The following is a 21,466-nucleotide window of genomic DNA, read 5'->3' as shown; positions in this document are numbered from 1 at the left end:
CTCTATGCCCATGGGAAAGCCTAAAAGCAGAAGAAAATAAAGGAAGTGCCTAAGCAACAATGGGGAGGTGGTCCCATTATGGGTAATCAGGTCCAACAAAGAACAGAGTAGAAGTTTATAGTGTTCTTTTTTTACTATCTGACTTCCTCCCAACTCAGGGGCAAAGTTGGACATTTGGGGAGTCTCTTGAACATTAAGGTTACAGAGGCAAGATAATTCATAGCATGTTAGATAACTTCTAAATGTCACTACATAGTCTTCTTAGAAAGCACAGAATAAATTACTGCTACCTTGTAAAAAATAATGTGTACATCCTGTTATGGAAAGATAGCCGACTAGGTCCCATACGTTAGCATGGGAGTATCTGCAACTGCATTACAGTCTGTGGCATAGAAAGGGATTTGAATTGGGACATCTATCTGTGCCAACTGTCTGGCAACTTCACACCACCCCACAGTTAGCCACTGAGGAACCTCTCTACTGGATGAACACAATAGCATGGCTCCGAAGCTGAGTGCTCAGTCTCAGGCACCACCTGAGTTTTGCTCATTGCATTCCTTTTTCCCTTACCTACAGCAATCACAGTTCATTATTGTAAGTACTTGACAATTTATTCAGATGCTAACAATGGTATTGAGAAATTGCCTACAGGTGAGCATTTGAAATTCTGTGCTTCTGACAGATTATAAATATCCTTCTCCCCTCTGGGACCCCAGAGTGACAATGAAAGTATGTGAGAGGTGGAGGGAGCTGATCTGCGTCCCAATCCCATATGTATAACGAATATAACCAAAGTATTTATTTATATGAAAGCAAAAGACATTTAGCAACAGTTAATATATTGCATGTCTCCTAGAAGCATATTTTTAAAATTCTAACTAAAATCATTGGGGGAAAATGGAATTCACTTTACTAAGTGAATTTATTTTAGAGACTTTTTTTTTCAAATGGAAAGTATAATTTATTTTAACTTTATTTTACTTAATGTTTGTGACTAATCATGCATAAATTAGCTTATAAAACCCCATACTTTCAAATCTATAAAGCAAAAAGTTACCACCTTTGAGTAATAAGATATTTAAAACAAGCATTTAAAATTACACAAACCACCTCCATCCACAATTTGCTTACAAGCAAACTGACAACCTGTCTGTATGAATAACTACATAGCTAAGACAAATCTAGAGTTTGCTATATTCTACAGCGAATATATTATAGGAACAAAACATCATTCTTATGCTTATAAAATAGTATAACTAAAGAAAATTCATTTATTAACTATTTTCTGCACAGTGCCCTCTGTTCCAGTCCCATGAATGCCATGGGACACTACTCGGCTATTTCTCTGTATCTATGTTTCATGTTAGTGTGTTTTGGCTATATATAATTTTCTACTTTCACAGTAGTCCTCCCCTCCCTTATCTCACCTTTCTCTTTCCTCTACCCAACGACTTTACCTAACAAAGTATTTCTAAGCTCTAATACACGGCAGGTGAATTATCCAAGTGAGAAATCTGTCTTACAAAGAAGTTTACTATTTACCATTGGCATCCCATTTAAAATCCACAGATCACTTACCGGTGCCATCATCCACATTCTCCACTTCCATCACCTCCGTGTTGATCCGGCCACGAAAAAGGTACCGATGTCCATCTGTAGATGCCTTGCTGTTCTTCAACCGTCTTAAGATGGAATTAAATCAGAAAGACTTTGTTACTAAACAATGTAAAACAACGTCAAAACAATATATTTTAAGCAATTCTTTGAAAAAAGATACCAGTTCAATTGACAATATCAAACATTAGACTCCTGGAGATCTTTACATTTGTCGTCCCTTTCATAACAGCATTGGTTGCTTTAATGAAGTAGGCAACCTGCATATTAATTTTTAAAAATAAATTCAAGTTTTAAACTAAGGATAGTATACAGGTGGGAGAGTGAGTATGTGTTTTGCTCAATATAAGACATCAGCAGTGCCTAATCAGACTCTGACAGACACTAACAACTGGTCATTTTAAAATTTCATTTGAGTTTCTTTTACCTTCATGACTCATTTTTCAGTAACTAGCTGGTAATTTCCAGTTAGTACTTATGATCCCTCTTCAAAGCATTGGCTGTGCTGGAGGTTCTTAAGCTCAGTGATATCCAGCTATAAAAATATTTCTGCTATCATAGTTTTATAATATAATCACTGTATACTTGTTGAACAAGTCTCTTAATACCTTTGCAATCCTTCAAAAAGGCTTTATTTATTTCTAAAACACCCAAAACATTTCAAAACTATATATATATTACAACTAGTACCAGCTTTTAATCTTAAAAAGTATGTAACACAAAGTCAAAAACCCAGGTTTACAGATGACCATTTCTAACAACGAATTAGGAAGTTATATGTTTGTATTTGAATCATTAAGCACACAGGAAAAAATATTTTTTCAATGTTTTTCTTTCATTAAAAACAGGAAAAATTCTAAGAAATGATTCAAGGAGATTAAAAAATACCTAGTCACTCAAGAGATTTCCATTGACCTAGACTATTCAATTGGACTCAGTGACAAAATCTGGCTAATAATTTAATATAGTCGAATAATTATTAATGTGTTGTGTTATGTAGACACACCTAGCACAAGTTAAGATGTAGCTGTACACAAACTGCAGTGCCCCCTCTTTCTCTCCTGTGCAGTTAGATACTTATCCCAGTGTGGATAGGGTGAGCACAGGGACGTGTCTCCAGATGCTATCACACTCTCTGGGCTCTTTCCTTGGAAAAAATTGCATATTCCTGACTTAGCTGCCTTCAAGCCTCATCAAAACTTAGTAGTCCTTCATCTCTACTAAAGAAAACTAAGCAAATCGATTAATTAGCCTGACTGGACAGTTTGTCAGCCCCAGACCTTCATCACCTTGCACTCCTCATGTTCATTTTGAAAACAACCTCTAAATGTTCTTCATTAATAGGCATAAATCAATGCTATAAATTACGAATTCATCCCAGGTAGCTATGAAAATTGGCTTCACAGGAGGTTGACTATAAAGAGGAATGCAGATCAGACTAATATGCAGGTAACTAATATGCAGGTATTATTTGCAGCTGGAAAATAATATCATGGTGTTTTGAAAAACAGAATTTCTTGTAAGTTGGTAAACTAACTTAAAAACAATCATACTGAAAAGACTTAATATCCTTAACAGTTTTAGTCACAGGCAAAATAATCATGGATTATATATAAGAATCCATCACTTAGTTCTATTTTCAACATACCAATTTTTTATGAGCTTACTGTGAACTCTGTATGGGCTTTGTATATTTCTCTTGGGTTTCAGATATTAATACTCAATATAAAATTCCAGTAAGTGTTTGATCAATTCTATAATTCTTAGCTCAAACAGATTTTGATCTCTTCAGAAAATGGCTCTATTGAAGTTTAAAGACTGAAAAGCCTATAGTTTGAAAATAATTATGCTGCATATTATAATATTGCAAATTTAAATGTCTTGATTCTATTATTTAATTCCTAATTATGTGTTGTAGTGGTCACCAGGACACATATACAAGAATGTATACAATAGCAGAAAAACTGGGGACAACCCTAAAGCCCATTGATAGGAGGATGAATAATTAAATTGTGATACATTTAACTAATGAAATATTATGCAGCAGGTAACATGAAGAAATTTTTGCTACACACAAAATGGATTTAGAAACTATACTAAATGCAAATTATAAATTGCAAAAAACTAAAACCACTATGATACTACTTTTTAAAACTCATAAATAAGCCAAACTAAGCAATATCATGTTATATGTATCAAATACTATATCATAATTTTTTTAAAAACTAGTTTCTACTGAGATTAATAATATTAGAAATATCCAGAGCAAGGATGCCTAATCTGGCACTCTGCTATTTAAAGAATGTAATTCTACAATTAAATTCATCAGGTCCCTACTTCATATAATCACAACATTATGGAAGTTTGTAAAAGGTTCCCTTTACTCATATTTTCTGAAAGATCTCTACATCTTAGATAGTATATGCTGAGGCCAAGTTCATAAGGGAGTGAAGCATTCTAAGTGAAGGGAACAGATGGTTTGTTCAAACAGGTTCTCCAGTCCTGGAAGGGAAAGGACATGTTGAACTATTTTGTTATTTCCATTTCTAACCACTATGTATTTGGCCCACATAATACATTCATTAAGTGTATTTGCTAAATAGCAGGATTTTAATTTGTTAAACTTCTCCTGTGTTTAATGTACTTAGCAATTCCAGTCATAAGACCACATAATATCATGATTTGTCCACTAATGTTAATTTTGCAAAAGATTTGGCTCTTGATGGCAGGCATAGATAAAGATGGGATTAATTTGAATGAAAAAAGATTTCATTCTCAAATGGAGAATTGCACTAAAACACCTTGATTCACATTACAGTTTCTTAATGAGTAACACACAAGTAAAATAACAGCCTCTTCTACATCTTCCAAAAGCCAATTTCTATCAATCTCAATCTCGCTATCAAACACAGAGAACTTAGAAGAACATAAAAAAAAGATTCATTTTCACATTGGTAAAAAGGAATTTTTAAAAACTCATCAGAATAGAGATGCCAACAATTCAATTATTTTGGGGCTCTAATCCTAGTCTGTTCCTTCTCATGAAGATACATGTTGTATTCCTACGTTTTCTCAGCTTATCTAATTGCATTTTTGAATTAATGTCTCTTACTAGGGAATTCTAATACTAAAACCCTCATGGCAGAACTACCATGTATCATCATCATAGCTACCAAATGTTTGCTAACTTGCTCTGGGCATCTTGATGACTGATTCAAGAAGACTCATGATCAGAAATGAAGAATAACTCTCCCTTAAGTCTGTCTTACAAACCAGTCGGTTTTGTGTCTCTAATTATCACTCTACCAGAAAATATTTGACTATAGTTTTCTAAATTCTGAACCTGGAATAAATAGTCATTTAAAACCCTGTACTTTGAACTACTGCTTTACCTTTAAATTGAATGAACCTATTGGTACCATTTCACTAAAACAAATGGGTCCTATATATGGTTAGGGTGAAGCACGTAAAGGCTCAGGAAACTTCTCAATTAAATGTCACTCTACTGTTTTGCTTAACCAACATGCAAAAAAATTTTCTCATGAGTTTAAGAAAACATCCCATAAAGTAAGAACATTCTCAAGAAAAAAGTGTATTCATGCTTTAAAACAAATAGGATTATATCAATAACCTTAATACACAAATTATTTACATTAACGATGGCTAAGCTCTATAGGGTTTGAGTTTCATTCACTCATTCATTGATTCTGTGTTTCTCAGCTGTCTATCACAGGTCTGCTCCAATTTCCAGAGAAATTGCATTGAAGGAGCAATAAGGCCCCTGGTTCTCATGGACCCTGCAGTCTAATCTAGTAAAGGTGGCAGGAAGTAAACAAATGAATAATGAAGGAAATAGTAAGTGACAAGTACTTTCCCGATATTGATAGTGACTAGGAGGCCACATTTGATGGGATGGTCAGGGAAGACACTTCAGAGGGAGTGATTTTTAAGTGAGATCTGAAAGCCACAAAGAATCTGGCCATGGAAAACTCAAAGGACAGGGCATACTGGGAAAGGAAACAGCCAGTACAAAGGCCCTAAGAAGGGAGCACATGTGGCATAATCAAGGAATGAGAGAAAGAGACAGCTAAAGGAAGGAGTGAGGTATTGTGTTTGGAGAAATGGGACATGATGATGTGAGAGGCAGGCAGGAGCTGGACCAGGCAGAATTTTGTAAACTAGGGTAAGGAGTGTGAATTTGATTCTAGGTGAGGCCAAACACAGTAGCTCATGCCTGTAGTCCCAGCACTTTGGGAGGCTGAGATGGGAGGATTGTTGTGGCCAGGAGTTTGAGACCAGCTTGGGAAACACAGTGAGACCTTGTCTCTACTGAAAAACAAAATTAGCTGGGTGTGGTGGTATGTGCCTATAGCGCCAATTACTTGGGAGCCTGAGGCAGGAAAACTGCTTGAGCCCAGAAGTTCAAGGTTGTACAGAGCTATGAACACACTATCACACTCTATCCTGCCCAGGCAACAGAGCAAGACCCTGTCTCAAAACAAAACAAACAACAAAAAAAGAACTTTATTCTAGGAAGCCAACGAGGGCTTTGAGCAAGGTGACAACATGATCTGATTTGTTTTATAAAAGGTGCTCTGGTTTCTGTGGAGAGCACAAATTGTGGAGGCATAAGGAAAGATATGGTGGGTCAGTTAGGAGACAACTGTTGTCACCAAAGGGGGATCCAGGTGGCCTGGAGCATAGTAGTAATGATGATGGAAAGATGTGGAGAGATGTTTGTATGTTTTCAATGCAGATGCAGGAAGATTTTCTAATGGATTGGATGTGGAACGTTGAGGGAAAAACAGGAACCAAGGCTAACTCATAATTTTTGGAATTGAGAAAACAACAGAGAGGGAAAGCTGGGAGAGGAGTAACTTTAGGAAGGGGAATCCAGAATCCCATTTCTTCCATGTTGTGGTTGAGACTCCTCATGGCCATCATAACAGACAGGCTGTAGGAGTTGAGATTGTTGGGCTGAGTATAGAGATTTGAGAGCAACTGACACAGATGTGGGACACGAGTGATGGGAATGGATAAAATCAGCTGGGAAGAGTCTATGAATATGAAGAGGGAAAAGGAGTCAAATGCAGAGCCCCACAGCACTCCAATATCCAGCCAAGAGAGTGGGATATAATAACATTAAAGAGAAGAGAGTGCTTTGGGAAGGTAGGATTGCTCAGCTAAGCTACACGCTGCTACAAAAACAAGCAAAACCTTAAAGAGCAGAAAAGTGACCACTGGAATAAGAAGCACAGCAGTGCTTCTTATGGTGATTCTGATGGGAGTAGCTCAGTGGAGGAGAGTGAACAAAGACCTTGCTGAATGTTGCTCAAGCCAAATAACAAGTGGGAAAGTAGAAAAAGTGACAACATAAAACTCCTGCAAGGAAGTCTGCTATGAAGGGTGACAGTGTGACACAAGATAAAGGACTTTTAAAATTTGAGATAGGAGATCTTCGACAATGTTTGGAGCCAGAATAGCTGAAGTGACAATACCAGAGGAAGAGAGCTAGGAGGATGGGGGATGATATTCAGAGTAGAATGCCTGAAATGAAGATTTCAATTTTATGACTGTTGGTATTGACAAGGTAAAAGTATGGCCCTAGGACAGGAGACTCAGGTGTAATGGCAGAAAGGCTCATTGCAGGTGAAGAGACAGTGGGCTTTCAGGTCCAAAATTCTGGATAGATCATCCATGTGAGTTTTGAACACCTCCAAAATGGCAACAGGAGTAGGTTAGAAAGAAAATGATGCAAGAGCTAGAGAAATCACTAAATTCATGTGTGACAGTGAGATATTACGTGTTCTATAAAGGGGAGATGAGGGAAAGGTAGTGGAGAGGAAAGACTCATGGCATGAACTTCACATGTGCTGAGATTATTGAAGGAAGAGGGGGAAACGATTGGGAAACAGGATTAGGAAACAAGGAAGACACACCAGCCACTCCTCCAGGGCCTGAGATATGTGGGTTAGGAACAAACTGCACCTCTCCTCAAGAGGGCTCTGAGGACCCAGCATCATCAGATGACAGTGACATTTCAGTTAGATTTTACAAGAAGGTGAAGGGAACAATCAGAGAGCAGACTGAACAAATGTGAAGAAAGGCACTGATGGATGATGGGTTCTGGGAAGCACAGAGAGAAAGGTAGAAACTGTGAGCTGGATGATCCCCAGAGGGAAAGGTAGAAACTGTGACCACTTCTCAAGTGTGACCTGCTTAGGCTCTTACCTGTGTTTTCTTTTGCAGTACACCAAAAGGTTATCGAAAAGAAAAAACACCCGTTCTTGAATATTTCCAGAAGAAATTTTCAGTAAGACTCCACACATTAGCATTTCAGTGCAGGTGTCAGTGATGTTGGACCCCTAAGTCAGGAGAAATGCAATTAATGTCTGCTTACTTGGTTGACACTTCTGTATATAATTATTTTTCTACTCACAATTATGGTTTAAGAAGCAATCTATGCACAGGCTAAAGTGCAAACAAACAGTAGAGAGTTATATACTGATTGGAGGGCGCCTAACCCCCTCGTTTCCCCCGATCAGTCTCCTTCTGTGTCTCCTTCCAGGTTGTGTACATACACAAGCATACAGAATACATGTCACCTATGTCATGTTGAAAGGAGATGACTTCAAATTAATTCATAATGTTAACAATTAGAATTTATCTGTCTTTTTTTTCTCTTTTTCCCCAGTATGTGGGGAAAAGGGGCTCCATAGGCACAAAGTACATGAAATTGTCTACATGTTTAGCAGGTCTCAATTTATATATCCACCCCTAGGATGGAGAAAAGAAATAAAAAGAGAAAAAAAAAATTTAAAGGGAGCAACTTTCCACAGAGCCTTTCACCCTATTTATTAGAAGTTGGCAAAGGCACACTAGCTAATTAAATAAGTGTTTATAGCATGCCCATCAAGATTACATGACTAGTGACAAAAGCAATTCTTAACACAAGCACTGGCCACTAGAAGTGAAGAGGAGCCACAAGATGGAAGGAGCCTGGCCCCCTGAATCATCAACAGAGGAAAGCTGCCCCCTGAGTTGGACATGAGCGTCGGACTGTGGTGGAAGATGCACAGAAATGTCTATTTCGAGCCATTATAAATATTATAGTCTATTTGTTTCTACAACTTAATCTATCATAACCAATGCACTGAGTTGGACCAAAAAGAAAAAAAAAAAAGAAAAAGGACATTTTCCATAAAGATCTATATATGTGCTCTGCAAGAGACTTTCAGTTTCAACTATGTCAAGATTCTTTAAATCTGGAGTAAATTTCTAATTTTTGTGTAACTCAATGTTTCTATTTTTAATGTTTCATATTTAAAATTTAGAACATTAATTTTAAATTTCATATTTCCACAATAATCACTGATAATAGTTTCTCTGGTTAATTATAAAAATTTTAATTAAAATAAAAACTAACACCTACAATGACAAATCAAACTTTCAAAATGGGGAATTAAGAGTTTTTAAATATTAATTTGATTATCTTTATATTGCAAATTTTAGACATTTTTCTTTATTATTTCTTTTTTTTTTTTTTGAGACAGAGTTTCGCTCTTGTTGCCCAGGCTGGAGTGCAATGGCGCAATCTCAGCTCACCACAACCTCCGCCTCCTGGGTTCAAGCGATTCTCCTGCCTCAGCCTCCCAAGTAGCCAGGATTACAGGCATACCACCATGCCCGGTTAATGCTGTATTTTTAGTAGAGACAGGGTTTCTCCATGTTGGTCAGGCGGGTCTCAAACTCCCGACCTCAGGTGATCTGCCCGCCTTGGCCTCCCAAAATGCTGGGATTACAGGCATAAGCCACCACACTCGGCTGTTCCTTTATTATTTCTTTTCATCCTGAAAGTGGATATACAAGTGAAGATTTGGCAAAAAAAAAAAAAAAAAAAGTTACAGAATTTCATGTACTTTATCATGTGTTCATTAAGCAAAGTGGTTTTAATTTATAGCAATTTCACAAAATGTACAGAATAGCCCTCCCTTAGACCATTTCTTATGATGACCCATATAGGCCAACCCCGGATGATAAGCTGTTACATTACGAAAGGGTTACTGCAGATATCATCTTAATTTTCACATTAAATAAATCTCCCGAGTACCTCAAATTAACATATGCAGATATTAGTAGATGCATTCTTAACAAAACATTTCCTGACTTGTTGATAATTATCTTTCTTAATAAATGTAAGGAGTATTTTATATAAAATTGAGCTAACTATAATGACATTGTTATCTTACAACTGATTCAAAGTGATGCTACAATCAATCAAACCGCCAGGTCTTTTTCCTCCATCCTGTACGTTAGTTTGGCTTTTTGAATCACCCGTCCAAATTGATACAAGAAATTCTCAAGCCCCTTGCTAATATACAGACCTATTCTATTTAAGGCATTACTAAAAGTCCCCATCAGTTCCTCATTCCTGATCAAAAAACAGAGTAAGATTGATTGACCTCTTTAAGGTCAACATTTCTTTATATAAGCAAACCAAATCATCAGTTTAGTCAATTACTAATCACATTTTCAGTAAATAAGGACAAGCACAACCATTGATAGCTTCTAGAATTCATGGTTATGCCACAAAGTGTATCTCACAATATACACATAACTTCGGTCAGATTGTGTTTTACTGAATCTGACTGAGATGTTTCTGTCACTGAGATGATGTACCTTTAACACTTAAAGCAGGCTTCAAGAATTAGTGCAATATCACCTTTCACCATCTTCTACCACAGTAATCTACCATCATGGCATGAAATATCTTCCTTGAGAATTGTTAATGTACTGAAGGATTCTATGTCAAAATGTGCAGATTTGTCTAAAAATATCATCCTAACACAGCAGCTCACAGCATTTTCCTTTATACTGCATTTATCTTTGAAACTCTAAAGCATGCCCACTGTGCCTTTGATTTCCCATGACTTAAATCTGTGCATTATCTCTAGGATAATGGCAGGCAAAAATCATTAAGAACTGTTTAACCACAGATATGTATGAACTGACTGCGGAGAGAAACTACAATCTTGGAAAAGATGAAAGATGACAGGAGGCCTTGAAATGTCCCCACTCGTATACAATGCATCAGCAGACAAAGATCTAACAGAGCTAGATTCATTCACACTGGAAGAAAAGAAAATTGACAAGACCGACAACTAGAATGCGCTTCATAAGAGAACAGTTCTGATATCAAAGGAGTCTCTTAAGAAAATTGATGAAGCATTTGAACATTCTTATAAAGACAAATCTTTAAAAAAATACTATGAAAACAAACATAAAATAAAGAATATTATATTGTCTTATCATAAAATGTTTGACACACCCCAAAAAAGACTCAGCATTTGATTTGCTCTTTTTGAGGTTAAAACTATTAACTAAAATTATAACCTGATTTCTGTGACATATAAAACAAATAATATAAATTTTCATTTTACTAAGATAAAGTCCCATCAAACCTTCCCCCTTCCACTTCATTGAAATTTTGTGCCTCCTTTAAACTGGATTCATTTTCAGCCATCTTTTTCCAGAACCACTTATCCTCAAATAACAAAGACTATATATAAATCAATTCTATCTCAAGGTAGAAGATGAATTTGTATCTGCCAAATCACCTCGTACAGAGGACAAAAAGAAACAAGCACTAGCACTAAGCTCTAGAAGACTCACATCCATGAAATAACAAGAAACATGACCTGAAGTCAATACACTGTCAGGCACAAACTCAATCAAATGGAAGCAGCAAACAGATTCCAAAACCAACATGAAGTAATTTTTAAATAGTCCTGTAACACTGTATTTTTCCATGTAAAAAGGTAATAAAGAAATGTACAATTTCTTTCTGTGTCTCTTTACTTTCTAAAACACAATATTTATCTTGAATCTCATTTATCCCAACACCTTCATATATTAATAATTCCTTCTCTTATCTTTTATCACAATACTGCTTTCCAGATTTGAGAGATCAATTCCAAACAGGCATATCAAGGACTTAAAGCTGAATTACTGACAACGTAATGTTTATTGATACTCCCTTGTCAAAATACTTCAGTATAGCTCCAAAGGCTACAGTTATCATTACAACATAATCAATCAACCAACACACAGACAGAGAATGGTCCTGTTCTATGAAATGAATCAGTGACTCTGATTAAACAGCTAATAAACATCCCTTCCAGGACATATTAATCATTGCCCACAATTACCTTCAGTAGACTATCTTGCAGAATGTTCTAAATGTTGCATAACTTATATGACTGAGATATCATAAATTATACTAACAAAAGGCATAACTTCAAAAATGAACAAATAAAACATACGCTATAGAATTTCTGTGGTGGCAGTTACTACACAAACGCTGACAAAAACCTAATTTTGATAATCAACTTACTTTTAAAAGACAAGCAGGAAAACAAACCTAATCCAAAGCGTTTGCCAAATTTGTATCTGAGTGGATATAATAGCACATGGTAAGGAATATAAGGTTTAGAGTCAAGCTGCCTGTTTTCAGATCTAAATGTTGTCACCTGTTAGTTATAAGAACTAAGGTAAGTTAAATAGTCTTCATTTTTTAAATCTATTCAATGAAGAGTATAACATCTCAGCCAACTGTGGAGATGATTATAACGCACTGTATGTGATTATAACGCATACAATGGAGAATAAATTATTTCCCCAAAAAGAAATTGGAGGGCTGGCAGTCAAGTTCCTCTGCCCTTCCCTTAGCAAATTCACCCAAGCAAGATTAGTTGAATCTTGGATTTTGATCTTCAGTCTTGAGTGTAGTCATATAAAGATGGAAAAAATTATTACAGCCTATTCATTTTAGCTAGCGCATGGATGAGACTGTCAAATAGTTTCAGCTGCCTAGACACCCTTCTCAGGTCTGATGCTGCAGCTTTTGTGTTGACTCTGCAAGCTACCCAATCTTTTAAATTAATTTTTCTTTTAGTTTCTGTTGCTTACATCCATATAACCCTAAGTACTATAATACCTTCAGTAGATTGGTGCATATATTAGACAAATGACGGGAATTTTTTAAAGCTTTAAAATACTACCTCATATTTGCGTAGCATTTCACAATATTCAGAGCACTTTTACTTATTTCATTTGACTTCTGCAATAATCCACACTCCATATAGGAGAGGAATTATATACCATCCTCAAACAAAGGTTAGAGTCCAGACTAAAAACCAACTCTGCTCAAAAGCCATACTTTTCTCACTGTCATATGTTTTGCAAACAATAAATTTCAATTGCTTGTTTACCTAAATTCAACGTTCGGGAATGTAAATAATTTAGTAACACAAAATACTAGATAGGAACATTGTGCCTAAGAGATGTTATTGTTTAAAATGAAAGCTTTCATTTGATTAACAGTGAAGTAAGTCCCCAGATAATTAAATGACAGAAAATACACCTATAATAGAAATAATGCAAATTCATGGTATATCAGACTTGGACTCCATCAAATAGAATTTCAGTTACTGAAGGAACAGTGTCCTCCCTAAGGAGGCCCTGAACGGGGTCTGCAGGAGCCTGTGGAAGGAGCCGGAGAAGGAGCTGTTTCCTAGCATGAGCCCAAGACTCCTAACCTCAAAAACTCATCAGGGAACTCTGCATTCTGTAACTGTCATGCCACCCTACATCAGAACTTCTCCGCGTCCTAACGCTAAGGTAGCCTTTCCACAGATACACAAGGCTTCCGCAGGCTGAGCAAGGATTCCCATTAGCAAGTCAAAGACAGCTCTTAACTCATTACAGCTTCCTCCCAGGGCCTGAATTCAGCCTGTGTGACTCTGTGTCCTTACAGAGAGTCCTATGAGACTAGCAATTTCTCCTAAACTCCCCAGAAGGGACCAGGCCTGAAAATCAAGTTGCCCCCCTCGATGGGGTGGTGGACTGGGACAGGCAATGGAGTTCTTATCACAAATTGCCAAACCCACTGACTGGGCCCTGTTCCAAGCTGCACTCCCTCAAAGTCCCAAAACTCCCAATCTCCGTATGGCCGTCTTTCGCAATCATTGTCAAATCCTACTCAAGTAGAATTTATGTTGCCACTTCTTCTTGGAATCACTTTCTTGGAACCCAACTTTCATATTATCTCCCCTGTGCCTACTGGAACTGACTGTAGAATTTAAAAACAAGGACTATTTAACTTACCCAAGTTCTTATACCTAACAAGTGGCAACATTCTTCTCTAATTTCTCTGAATACACAACCGAATTCCTTAACTCCATCCAGTTTTCCCTGTCTCAGTGCCCCATTTTCTCTTGCTCTCAGAATGTCATAAAACCACGAAAGCCGGTGAAGTCAGGGACCCTCCGTTGTGGGCTACATATGATATAGTTCCACCTACATTCATTCTTCCTTTGAGTAACTGGTGTATACTGTGTAAACAGTATCAATAACTTTTAAGGAATCTCTCATTTCTGCAGTACACCCAATGTTTAGGATATACACCAGGATGAAACAAAATTATGACAGATTCCATTTCCTTAGAGTGCCGAAAAAAGTCTCTGAAGTTTTTGTTTTAGTAAAAGGCCTGGCACATTTCACTGACAAATTCTGCAATTTAAAGCAAGTTCCACTTTTCTTCCAGTGTTTGAGTGACAACAGAACTCCAAAAGCAAACTGGAGTCCATTTTTCTCATCACAGCAGGACAACAGCTCCCCAGGAAAGAAATAATCATCATGAATTAACTGTAAAACACACAACCATTTTAGCCGCCTGAAAGAGGCAGCATTCACGCTGAATGTGAGTGCACTCTGGACACTTGAAATGGAAGGAGTTAGACAAAGAAGCAGCTGGGTCAACCCCAGTTAGCATTTTAAAAGATTCATAGGAGAGAAGGGACAAACAGGAGAATTCCTTAAGGTCAATGTTTGAGGTTTCTTTGCATATCTGGGTGGACATAATTTTAGGTCCAAATGAAAACTAACACATCAAAGGTAAGAAACAAATTCATCTAAAGCCTTAAAGATAAAGCAATCCACTTAGTTTTATGTGATAACAGTATTTGGCTAGGAGCATTTTCAATCTTTCCTATACTTAAAAGTTATCTTAATTGCTTACTTTATAACAAGAAAAAATTTGACCTAGTCCAAAGCTTATACTCATTTAAATTAAGGCAACGTAATGACAGAATTTGAGTTCATTCTTTGCATAGTAGTAAAGCAACATAGGACCCCAACCCCATGAAATAACTGGGAATCAAAGTTACCATTAGCTGAAAACATTTTACAGATTTTTAACTATACTCTTCTTTTTGGCATAAAAAAATTTCCTTAATGACTCAGGAAGTCATAACATTTTTCATCTTGAATAAACCTTAAAAATAAGATCATAGCCAGTTCCTTCAGTTTATAAATGAAGAAATCAAAACAAAGAGGTTAAGTGAACACGTAATTTAGAGTCTGAAAGGAATATCACAGCACACCTGCTGAACTTTCCGTCCCTTCTTCACTCTCCCAGGATTCAGGTTATGTACTTATGGCCAAAGTTAAGAGAGGAACAGAATCATCACGATGCATAAATGCTAAAATATTAAAGCTTATAGCCCACATAGTATCTATTGGCTCCATCACAAACTTCTTCGGTCAAGGTTAAGTCAATTAACCACCACCTTAAAGATACTTTAAAATAATGATGAAAGTGAGCACTTTTCAGAATTGACTATAGTCCTCAAGAAATATCTAAGAAAATGACCATTTACGGTTCCATCCAACACCAGTAATTCTGCACAAGGCCTGCAACATAAAACTATCTTAAGCTCGATTGTCGAGCAAAGTGAATGTACCTCCCAGCCTTCAATGTGAGACTGCCATTCCTCTAAAACTTCTAACTTCTCCATCTGTCTCTTGGCCTCATTTATGTTGGAACAGACAGCTTTCATGGCTTGGAGGGCTTCCATCACTGCTGCATAGTCACTGTGTTTCCGTGGAGTCCGCTTCAGCAACTCCTGTTTATACACAAAAAAACAAATTGCCCTTTGATCTTCAGCTTTCTGGTACAGCAGGTTCAGCCTGACCAGGAAATGAAAATTGCAAAGATCGTGAGAGCCACTTCCATAAGTGACATCACAAATTCCTCTAAGATTAAGATTAAAAACAAAAGTTTGAATCAATGAGTAAGTGTAACCCAGATGCACATTTTTGCAGTCACTTTAATTTTTCCTCAAACTTACTTTGTTTTTAAAAATTAAGTTAGGTTCCTCCTTTTGAATGGTCAAATATCTTACCGGGAACATAAATTTTTATGTTTTTAATAATTTGACTTTTGTTCTAACAGAAGTACATCTTTATATGTTAATTTCATTTTTCTAGAGTCTAACAGAATAACAAATCTTTAAGTATGTCATAATTTCAAAAATAATTTAAACATCTTATTTTCTAATATTTTTGAGAAACTATAAAAATATGTCATAAAGTAAAATTTTAAAATAATGTCTTCTACTACAACAAGATAATTTATAAATTCTACAATACTCCATCATTAAAGGAGCAATTTATGCTGTTTTTCCCAATTACTCAGGCTTATTCTATGTGATGAATGAACTACCATGTACCCTTCAATAGCTTCCTTTTTTGTTTTTGGTATTTAGGGTATTGGGACGGTCTTTTTATTTATATTTTTCCCACTCATCAAAACTAGAATAACCTTTAATCTCTTAAACATATTGAAAGCCATTGTTAGATGTTTAAAAGCACAAAATTAAACATCTTCACCCACTGTCTAGACAGTTGGGACCACATTGCTTTTTAATTAGTCATGTGTTTCCTTACTACAGTTGCCATCATCACGTAACTAACACAATTACAGAAATCCTGAGGCAAGTCTTGAAAAGAATTTTCTAAATTCTCAACAAACAGTGTGAAAATATGCAGTTGTTATATTCTTTTGAGTTCTGTTATTGTTGAAAATTCTGCCATAAACTTGGACCCTAAATTCGTTATGTTCACACCTTGTTCTGCAGAGCTAACACCAGAGGAATACATATTATATCACTCCCAAGACAAGGTTTAAAAGTTGTGCTGGATCACAAATCCATAAATGAGACATGCAGGCTTCTTCAGAAACTCTAAAGAGTAGAGGCACCTGTAAATTACATCAAGTGGTCAAGTCAGTCTACAGGCCATAACTTGGGGTCCAATCATCTAAGGAGTTGAATATGAATTTGCATAATGTGAAATAGTGAGAGAAAACCATCACTACAATCTGTTAGCCATTACTTGCTAAGAACCCAGTGTTGATTGACCAACTCAATAATTTCAAGCTCCGCAAATAACATCAATGTATCTTTTCCTAACATTACAGCCTAATCCATAGAATATTTTTTTCCAAATAAATGAAACACCCTAAATCAAAGAAAACCCCAGCAGAATTTTTCAGCCGATGGTACAACAGAGACAAATATCAACGCCAACGTATCTATTACATGAGCTAACAGTTTTTCATGTTTCTTTGTGGAGATAATCTACCAGAAAAGGGAAAGGAGGTCAACAATCCACTGCTTGAAGGGGCTCTGAACTGACCTTCTGGCTAAGAAAGGACGCATCCACGATGCTTTCTTCTGAGAGGTCAGTTCAAATACCTGAGTTCATCCCTATCAGAAATGAGTAATTTAGAATAACCACTTTGTCAGGACGTAACCTTTTAATCTCCCTATCCCTTCTTACACAAATCCCTTGGGATTCCAAAATCAGGGTCAGGAATAACTGCAGTTATGAGTACACAGGCAAACTGAGTCAAGTCAGAGGTCTGTAGGGATTCTCAGAAAGAAAGGAGACACATTTGCAACAATACTCCCTCTGCAGGGCTGGGGACTCCTGTGTCAGCCTCTCTGAGGCTTTTTGTGGCTTAAGCAAGCAACGTTAGACTTTTATTTCTTTAATAAGGAACAAACATTTTCAAATAACATTTACACAGATACCCAATTTATGGAATTGACAAGAGTTGTATTAAACTACACTTTTAGTTCAAATTCAACATTTATTTCTTAAAAAGCAAATCAACAAAAACACTAGTTAATATGTCTCTAGTATTTCTGAGTATTTTTTGAAGTTTAGATGCCAAGTAGCAATTTATATATTAAAATAAATCAGAATCAAATAGATATGAACAAAAATGGCTAATACTTATAACGTACATACTATGCTAATTGATTTTATAAAATAGTTAATCATTATTATTATATAATCCTATATATATGCATATATATGTATTCAGAATACACATGCATACATACGTACACACATTCCCACAGGTCTATGCTATAATTCATCATCATCATTATCATCATCATCATCATCACCTCTATTTCATAAATGAAAAACCAAGGCATTAAGAGGTTCGATTACTTGTCCAGTAAGCACAGTACTTGGGATTTAAACTCAGAGTTCATGTGCTTAACCACTATTCCAGGCTGCCTATCCTGATGTTATGGTTCCAAAAAATGTAGTTTCAAAAATTGCTGTCTTGACCTATTCATAGGTCCATTGCAGTAAGGGCAATAAGTAGTTGGCACCTTACAGCATATTTTACATAATAAAAATTGTGGTTACTATAATGAGACAACAAATCTGCAACCATTAGTGGGATGTTTTACATCTTCTAGAGGCAATGTTTTCTTAGCAATCTCATTCCACATTCTATCATTTATTGTCTCATGCGACCCACACTATTCCCTTTAATAATAATTTTAAATTCTGGCTATGCAATTATATAATTTTGACCATAATTTCATTAGCATCACAAAGTCATCAAAGTTTAAGGAAATCAAAAATATACCAGCAGTGGATTTATTTAAAATAAAAGGCCCTGCAAAATGCTATATAAACTAGTCATAATGAACTTAATGGGATCTATCTTGAAGCTAATGCATTTCCTCTAAATGAAACTTAAGTATGTTTTATACAAAGAGCACCAAAAGCTCTTTCAGTGGCTTTTCCACTGAAAATCTGTTTCCTACACTATATATAAATTTGTGACAAAATGACCACTTTTTTCCAATACTCATGGTCTGCCCTTCCTTTAGAATATCAAACTCTTTAAAATAATTTTTTAAAAAGATCATCAGCAAAATATGTAGGTACAAGGAAATGGCTACAACGAGGTAGCACATAAAATACCTTCAAAATGAGAGGGTACTTGCATATTCTTTGTATTGGTGTTACTAAATATCCTTCCAAGGGAACATCTGTGTTCTTCCGTCCTCCAAGCAGCATGCAGTTCTGGGGTGAAAATAATCATAATTAATTACATTTTTAAAATCTCAGGTAGCAAAACGTTTTTCTACCATAAAATGCTGAAAACTAGTGAAAGCATATGTCTTTATATACTTTCTTTCTCTAAGAAAAGCATATTCAGGCCGGGCGCGGTGGCTCAAGCCTGTAATCCCAGCACTTTGGGAGGCCGAGGCGGGTGGATCACGAGGTCAGGAGATACTCTCCTGGCTAACACGGTGAAACCCTGTGTCTACTAAAAATACAAAAAACTAGCCGGGCGCCGTGGCGGGCGCCTGTAGTCCCAGCTACTCGGAGGCTGAGGCGGGAGAATGGCGGAACCCGGGAGGCGGAGCTTGCAGTGAGCCGAGATCGCGCCACTGCACTCCAGCCTGGGCGACACAGAGAGACTCCGCTCTCAAAAAAAAAAAAAAAAAGAAAAGCATATTCAGTCACAAACACTCACAGAGAGACAAAGAGAAATACTAGTTACTAGTTACAGAACTGTGTTGTGAATCTGTATCTTAAAAGTTAATGAACTTATATTCCCCTGAGTATGAAATCTGAGGAAAAAGAGGTGGAGAAAGAGAGAGAGAGATGAATGAATGGATGGATGAATGGATGGATAAGTGGTGGATAAACAGATAATTGGCCGGGCGCGGTGGCTCAAGCCTGTAATCCCAGCACTTTGGGAGGCCGAGACGGGCGGATCACGAGGTCAGGAGATCGAGACCATCCTGGCTAACATGGTGAAACCCCGTCTCTACTAAAAATACAAAAAACTAGCCGGGCGAGGTGGCGGGCGCCTGTAGTCCCAGCTACTTGGGAGGCTGAGGCAGGAGAATGGTGTGAACCCGGGAGGCGGAGCTTGCAGTGAGCCGAGATTGCGCCACTGCACTCCAGCCTGGGCGACAGAGCGAGACTCCGCCTCAAAAAAAAAAAAAAAAAAAAACAGATAATTGACACATAAATAGATAGATTGATTTTGCTTATAAAGAAAGGTATATTATGTTGTAGAAGGGCAAGTATCAAGACAGTTAGGTTCTAACTCGGGCTCTGCAACTGACAAGTGATACAACTTGGGCTGATTTCAGAATTCTAGTTTTCCTCTCCATAAATAGGGCAGGTTTTAAGCAAATGATCTCTAAGTCATTTTTTGCTATCACACTGCACCAAAGACGCTGGGCAGCCAGTGTCAGAGAAGGAGGTCAGACAGGATCTCCGTAGAGGCAAGGTGAAAGAAGAAATCTCAAAATCAGGAATCAGAGTGGGGTGAAACTGAAGCAGCTTTCATTGATGATAAAGTGGTGGTCAAGAGAAAACTGACTCTGAAAAATAAAGCCTTCACCTTCATAAGCAACATGCAATGAAACAGACTTGAAACTTGCCCAAACCTTCTTTCTGCAGTGCCTACAACAGACAAATTATTTAATAAATATCTAACAGAGGGAGAAGAGAGCCCCTCAAATATCAAGCTAAGTTAGCAACTTTCATACTACAATTTTCAAAATACTGTTTCAGGTTCATTGAGAGGAGAGGCTGAGTGTTGATCAGGAAAGGATGCAAAAGGAAGACCGATAGTAGCAGAACAATTTTCTGCTGTCCTGAGCAACTGAATATCAGCCTCAATTTGTGTGTCCAAGTCAGCAAAATCAGCACTATGAATGTAACTTCACCCAGACCCCACAGATGACATAGCAGCAAACACATGCTCTTACACAGGCATCCTCTTTGGGGGTTTCACTCCCTACTGCAATCGGGTTATCAAAATATTCTCTCAAACTATATTTGGTATTTTCCCCCAGAGGAATCCTATGAAATACAACTATCTACATCTCATTATATTTCCAGTGATGTTTCCGTTCCAGTATGTTAGCATCCCTGTAAATTACAGCAGCCGTCCCTTCACCTACCTCTAGACTGAAGTGCCCTAAAATCACTCACGGCCGTCTAGCCCACTTTTATGGCCTTGTGTATTAGTACTGCATAGATTGTGAACTCAATTCATAATCCCACAGGTTGGCTACCACTTTAGACTGGCTTAGGAGAGCTAGCTCCTTATACACACATAAAGAATATGTTTCCTGACCAGGTACAGTGGCTCACGCCTATAATCTCAGCACTTTGGGAGGCTGAGGTAAGAGGATCACTTGAGCCCAGGAGATTGTAGAAAAATGAAAAGTGCATCAGGAACCAAGAGGAAACATTAAGCTTACCAACATGGTGTAAATTGGAGTCACTAAAGAAGAAAACAAAGGGTCATATAAATATTTCTAAAATAATGGCTAAAAACTTCCCAGATTTGATGAAAAATTCATCTATAAATTCAAAAAGCTCAACTATAAATAAGAAATGTACAACCATCCCCACACCTAAATACATCATTGAACTACTGAAAGAAAAACACAAAGAGAAAATCTAGAGAGCAGCAAAAAAGAGAAAAATGTCCCATCATATAAAGTATAACAACAACACAATTATAGCGGATGCCTTGTCATCAGAAACAATGGAAGCCATAAGGTAGTAGAATGACATATTCAAAGCGCTGACTGAGAAAAAAATCTATCAGTCAAAAAGTTCTATGTCCAAGTAAAATTATCCTTCAGAAATGAGGGCAAAATAGAGA

General features: G+C 36.9%; 1 protein-coding gene across 2 annotated transcripts in view; it reads right to left on the bottom strand.

Moving 5' to 3' along the window:
- The window catches only part of PREX2 (phosphatidylinositol-3,4,5-trisphosphate dependent Rac exchange factor 2), a 296,781-nt gene that overhangs the window by 206,974 nt on the left and 68,341 nt on the right, over nt 1-21,466 (bottom strand). For both annotated transcript variants that reach the window (XM_033202634.1, XM_033202635.1), the window contains exons 5-8: nt 18,748-18,849; nt 15,417-15,578; nt 7,846-7,979; nt 1,579-1,682 (exon numbers count right to left, since the gene is read on the bottom strand). In XM_033202634.1, coding sequence (XP_033058525.1) covers nt 1,579-1,682; nt 7,846-7,979; nt 15,417-15,578; nt 18,748-18,849 — 502 coding nt within the window. The remainder of the gene's footprint in view (nt 1-1,578; nt 1,683-7,845; nt 7,980-15,416; nt 15,579-18,747; nt 18,850-21,466) is intronic.

The sequence above is a fragment of the Trachypithecus francoisi genome, unplaced genomic scaffold, assembly GCF_009764315.1.
Source record: "Trachypithecus francoisi isolate TF-2019V2 unplaced genomic scaffold, Tfra_2.0 Lachesis_group7, whole genome shotgun sequence".
In the NCBI taxonomy this organism is placed as follows: Eukaryota; Metazoa; Chordata; class Mammalia; order Primates; family Cercopithecidae; genus Trachypithecus; species Trachypithecus francoisi.
This window is presented reverse-complemented; position numbering and strand designations above follow the sequence as displayed.